At 46.8% G+C, this 6,160-nt stretch overlaps 1 protein-coding gene across 1 annotated transcript in view; it reads right to left on the bottom strand.

Annotated features, from left to right (window-relative positions):
* Positions 1-6,160, bottom strand: part of TMEM120A (transmembrane protein 120A) — a gene marked incomplete at its 5' end in the record, with an annotated part of 17,296 nt that extends 11,136 nt beyond the window's left edge. The window contains 5 exons of the mRNA XM_019511329.1: positions 991-1,086; positions 2,167-2,226; positions 2,795-2,911; positions 4,402-4,520; positions 5,972-6,160. Coding sequence (XP_019366874.1) covers positions 991-1,086; positions 2,167-2,226; positions 2,795-2,911; positions 4,402-4,520; positions 5,972-6,160 — 581 coding nt within the window. The remainder of the gene's footprint in view (positions 1-990; positions 1,087-2,166; positions 2,227-2,794; positions 2,912-4,401; positions 4,521-5,971) is intronic.

Raw genomic sequence — 6,160 nt, 5'->3', positions numbered from 1 at the left:
CTAAAGATTTCTATTTGAAGTCTCTGGGTTGATCTTCTGAATCATGTTTTTATACCTGGCAGTGCTAATATTGCTTCATACCCTGAGACATCTTTGAAAGGACCTCAAAAGCACCCCATGGGGCTGTGTCACCCTGACAGAGAATCATGGTTGAAGAATGTGGTAGACACAACTCAGAAGGGCAAAGATAGGGACAGGCTGTCTTCCTAGTAGGAGCAAGTGGAAAGAATGCAAGAGTAGCATCTCCCTACCAAAGCAACATAGCTTGATCACAGAAGAGCAAGCTTTTTGCAAACAGCTTGAAGCACACCCCATAGCCCTGGACTAAAGCACAGGTATATGCTGCATAGAAACTAAGGAATCTATCAACTGCATCCTCTCTACAGGTCTCTCATGACATTTCAAAGTCTGCAGTGATAACAGATGCCCCAGCTCTGGGCCCATCCACTCAGCAGTGGGTGGAAACCTACACTACCAAATCCCAAGTAGCTTTCATCCCTGAGAGCAAAGACAGTACCATCAGGGAAACATGAATGCACTGAAGTTTCACCAGCTGTTTGCAAGGTCTTAGTTATTAAGGCACAGACCATAAGCCACCGGCCAAGGCCATAATCATTCCAGAGCCGGACCCTGTGAACCATTTTCCTTATGCTATATTCCTCATGCTTTTGAGCTTTCTTCTTGCAGAACAAACACCAAAAAACCCCCTAATGGTGGATAGCAACTTGCAAGGGAGCTTTTGCTTTATCTGGATTCCCAGGCCAGGTGGGGGTCATTTCAAGTAGCCTCACCCTGCCTCATTAGTTACAACTGACTACAACAGCCCCACAGCTGCAAGCTGTATATATGCTAGTACAACCTAATTCATTATAGAAGGCTCCCATATGTAGCCCCTTTCTTCTATAACAGAGAAAGCGCTTGAAGCTGCCTATATTGTGAGGCCACCAGCATGGCTTGGGGAGCTCCTAAGCCTTGCTGCTACTAATTCACCTGGAGTTGAGAAGGAACCTGCAGGAGAAGGACACGATGAGCAGGATGATGGTGAGGTAGAGCTTGAACTTCTCATACTCATCTTTATAAGCAAACCTGCAGGGAGGTACAGAGAAAATGTTATGGGCATATCTGGCAGGAAGGAGCTTTGCAATCTAGCACTCTTTGCCCAGAATTGGTGGGTCACCAAATCAGTAAGCCTGAGCCCCGTCAGAAGAAAATCATATAAGGTACGTTTAAGGAAGCAACATGAGGAAATCCTCACCTTTGCTGCTCCTCAGAGATTCCACTTAGATTAAGTGCAACCCACAGCAGGGCACAGCTGCTGCCACCACAGGGGAGCACCTCAATGGTGATTCACATCTGGCAGGAAAAGCATTGGTATCCCAAGGCCCTGATAAAGACACCTGGGCTTTCCACACACACCAGAGTGTTTACTAACTTTGAATGAAGGTACCATGGATCTCTCTGAACATCAGCCCTTGTGAATCCCAACCCCAACCCCCTGGCTTGGAGATCATTACAGCATAGTGAGAACAGGCAAAGGCAATGGACAACATTCAACTGCCAAGGGTAATCTCTCACAGTTACAAACAAGGAAACAAGTACCCCTGAAGCTGTACAGCCCTGGACTGATCCTGACAGTTGGGCAACACAAGGCCCAAGCTACTAAAGAAAGGAGAACTCCTTGTTCTTTTTATTGAGCAAGTCTTGGAGCAGCTGCTTAGACAACACTGTGCCCCTGGATTTTCCACCTTTCATAACAATGTTCCCTCAGAGAAAAAAAAGGAGTGCTGGCTACTGAATTAGTCACAGAAGCAGCCTGCTATTCTTCTGGAGGACTTGGTTGCCCATTAAGACTTGACCTTGCCTGGCTAGTTAGAGCTGAAGAGCTCAGGCAGAGGTGGTATATTTGTAAGCACAGGCAAAAGAAGGTTGGGTGTCTAAGACTGATTGGAATCAGTCAACTGGGAAAGGTCTCTGCAGATGTTGCAGGTAGAAAAAAAACTGTTGTTCAACGCTCAGCACTGCAGCTCAACTCAGGATGTCTTGCTGCCACCTAGCCAAGAGAAGAGCCGAGCCTGAACCCCGTCAGAAGAAAAGCTTTCCCTCAGAAGGGTAATTCCACCACCTTTAAACACAGAGATAGATACAAAGATAGCAGAGAGGCATTACTTAGCCTGCTTGCTGAGCAGTGTGACATTCACATTTCCAAGCACCAGATTCAGGTATAACCTAGATCAGAAGAGGAGACAGGAGTTAGACCAGACAGCAGCACATGCAGGGAGCTGCCAGCTTAACTTTGGCACTAGGGTGATTATAACAGTTCTTCCTCTCATCACCAATGCTTTCAGGAACTAGGGACACTGGCAGACTTCTGGCAACATTACAGCAACTGGGGAGGGGAGATTCACTGAATGTCTAAAGGGGCCCTCTTCTCCCAAACACCACTTCCTCTCCTATGAGAAGGATTCAGAAGCAGGAAATCATATGGGTTCCCCAAGGGGTAGCACATAACATAATAGGAAAGCCTGTGGTCTAAATTTTCTCTGGATGGTCTGTTTTCTTCCCAGGCCTAAGCTGAAACACGGCTCGGGATCCGGTTTAGAAGGATTCCTAAATAAGCAGTGAGAAAGTAACCAGGGTTGACTGCAAACTTTTCATGAGCTTTTCATTAGTTTTCTCAAAGTGTGAAACCCACCAAGATTAATGTAGTTTCTTCCCTGATAACCCCAGTAATCTCTAGACACTACACAGAAACCAAAGGCTTTGCCGCTAAGAAACCTCCAAGACAGTGTCTTACCCATTCTTCTTTGGCAAATACGCTTCCATTTCAAAGAAAACATTTTGCCTCTCCTTGATCAAGTTCTGGATTTCTTGGATGGACTCCTCCTCCTCTGCAGATATAGAGGGCTTGCATCTGCAAACAGGAACATGACATGGACTGACAGAGGGCACTAACATTACAGAGGTGCTGGCACTAGATGTTTCAATTTGTCCCAAAGGAGGACAAATCAAGGGCAAGAAGCTACAGAGATTAACACAGAACTGTGAAGTCCAGGACTCAGTCTACAGGTCAGTCCCTGAATATCAAGGAGAAGAGCAAATGAGGTGGAAGCCAGCACAAACAAGCAGCCACCTGCTTTCAAAACCCTGAGTGATGTTCATGAGTTAAGTGCTAGGGTGGCCTTGGTCCAAGGACTCTAGGGAAACCTGGCTGGCTTTAAGAAAGCTCAGGTGAAAAGTAGCAACAAACAGGTGGGAAATGCCAAATTGCATTTGCCCTCCTAGCACTTAACAGGTACGAGGAAGTCACCATGGGACATGGAAACAGTCCCCACTGCTTACAGCAGGCAGACAAGGATAGGGGTTGTGTGCCCACTGAATGAAGTGGACTGTAAAACTAGGCCTGGTTTTAGCAGCAAAGCTGATGACAACACCCAAGCCTGCATAAAATAGCTGGTATGCTTAACATGGCCCAAGCCAGTGATTCTCATGAGTCCCATAAGATCCCATTAAGGGTGCTGTGCTACCTGGCCTCTGCAAGAGGAGATAAATGGTCTCCTCCCCCAGTCTGATGCCCTGTGCCTGGTCCTAGCTACTCAGTGGTGCCTGTGGCTGCTCCTCTGAGAGCTGCTGCCACTGCTGCCCCCATCTTCCCCTGCACTAGCTGCCTCTGCACTCCCAGCAGTACGCTCTGCTGTGAGTGAGCAGGTGGATGTGGGGACCAGTGCCACGTTTTGCAGCTCAACTCCTCCCACACTCCCAGTACTGATGAGAGGGACTTCAGGGACAGTTGCCAGCATTTGAGACCCTATAGGAGCAGTCTTGCCAGTGGGGAGCTGCCCTTGCTCCCTTCGGTGCCAAGAGTAGAGAAGAGGCATACAGTGGAAAGGACAGGATTAGATCCTGCCCCTGCTGCCTTCATCTGGCACTACTAGGTTCTTAACCTTTTTTAGCATCAAGGCACCACTCCATATCTTTTCTGAATTTAAGTTCTAGCTCATTGATTCTCAGTGGATACCGTGAAAGTCAGAAAAGTTATGCAGAGAGGCCTTGAGGCTAAAAAGACTGAGAACAACTGGCTTAAGCAATGCCTTTAATTGCCATGATCTTCACGGCTGGCAAGTGGCTCACCCTGTTTGTGCAGTACAAATGGCTGCTTGCACTAGCTGTGGGTGTTTTTAAGTGGCAAAGACTGTATTAATATAGGTAGGCAAGGAAGAGGCTGCTGAACAAGGAATGAGAGAAGCCATATCTCCATAGCCCGTGCTCCTCCATGATTTACATTTCCGCAACGTCCCTTATCTTCTTGGTTTCTGCTGGATGCCCAAGGCACAAGATCCAGCTGCCTAGTCTCCCTTTCTGCCTCTGAACAGGGATCTGCATGGTTATTACACAGCTACTTACTTTTTGAGGGCAAGAGAAAGTTCCTTCAGCTGCTTCTTTTGCCGTGCAATGGAACTGGAGATCCCATCCTGAAGCCCGGTCAGTTCCTCAAGTTTCTGTTTGTACAGCTTGTGGTTATCCTGGCAACAGAGATAAGGTCTGCGTTAAGCCTTTGAGACCCAGCTTGCAGACCCTTCTTTTGTTATACCGAATGAACATTAGATGCAAGTGTGATGGATTAGTACCTGCAGCAGAGGAAGAGGAGTCACTTTTGAACACTTTTCTGAGCTCAGTCAGCAACTTGTGGCAATAGCTACACTTGTACTAGTTTGCTCCTCTGCATCTTGGAATAACCTGATGCTCCATCACAGGAAGTGGCAGAATGGCTCATCTGCCAAGCACCTTTTGATGGAATCTCCTGGGAATATTGGTGTTTGTCTGCCTCCATTTGCTTCCTTCACTTGAAGCAGCCTCTGGGGGCAGTCGTGAACAGATTCAATCCCAGCTTCTACCCACTAATGCAGTATTGAAGAACAAAGGCTAGCAGCTCATAGAGCTAGCATGGCCAAGACATGTTAATTTCTATAGCCACAAGTGAGCAATGTAGCTGGCATTATATTCAGCCACCTTTGACTCCCTAGCCTGGATCAACTGGAGACAGCCTTTAATGAGAATCCAGAGCAAGAATTCACATCCCTAGATATGTAGTAAGTACAGTCAATCACTGTCACCACACCCCTCAGTGTGAAATGCTGTCCTGAAACGAAATTCAGCCATAAACACTGGCAGTGCCGTGCCATTCTGCTGTTCAGCACGCTCTCTGCTGGAATAGGCAGGCCCTTTTTGTCAAGGCATTCCTCCTGAGGCCAAAGTAGTAATTTAATTAAGCAGAAAACTCCAATTCCAGGAGATGCCTACAGTGGCTGCTACCCTGAAAGTGGCTTGAAGCCTACGTATCTACTGGGGCTTCTACAGCCTCAGACCACCAAGCCACAAAGAGAAGCTGACTCAGCAGTTTGATCAGTCTTACAGGAAACTTAAGCAATTGGGAAACAACAGAGAGGAAGCTACTGACGTGCAAGGCAGCCCACAGCTCACAAGCATAAAACTCTTCCAGACCCCAGTTCAGGACAGTACTCAGTGCTGGAAGATGGAGACAGATTTGTGCTGTAACATCAGCTGGTACAGTAGGTAGTTGACTGATGTGGTAAGGTAGGGAAAAGTCTCTTTTTTTCTCTCAGCTGGTGATCACAAGCTGCCCTGCACACCTTTGCAATACATAGTACCCTGCCTTGCATAACTGCAGATACCATTCTTATTATATTTTGCATTTAGGAGACAGTTTCTTTTCCTGCCATGCAAATGCTGTGAAAAGCTTACATTTTATGTGAAGAAGAGAAAGTATAGGGAGGAAGTAAGTGACTTTCAAAGGCAAAGCAGGGACGGAACCCAGGTCTCCCAAGTGCACTGCTTGGTTTGCTCTTTCTAAGGTCTGTGCCTGCTGTAGGACAAAGGCTCCACATGTTCCACACTGCTGGAAGACAGAATGTGTTCTCTTCAACATTTTCTGCCTTTCAATTTGCATAAGTACTTCAGCTGAGAGAACAGCAAGAGTAGCTGAAGGTGTGAGAGGAGGTCTCTCAAACTGCTTCTCAAAATGTATATTCTGTCCCCTATTACTTGCTGAAGAAACTGGAAGATGCAGGAAAAAGTTCCAATCTAGTCTTTCCCAAGCTGAATCAAGAGAAAAAGGAGAACTCTGTCTTGAAATCAGGTCATT

This window comes from Gavialis gangeticus, unplaced genomic scaffold, assembly GCF_001723915.1.
Source record: "Gavialis gangeticus isolate Ggan-Ray unplaced genomic scaffold, GavGan_comp1, whole genome shotgun sequence".
Lineage (NCBI taxonomy): Eukaryota > Metazoa > Chordata > Crocodylia > Gavialidae > Gavialis > Gavialis gangeticus.
This window is presented reverse-complemented; position numbering and strand designations above follow the sequence as displayed.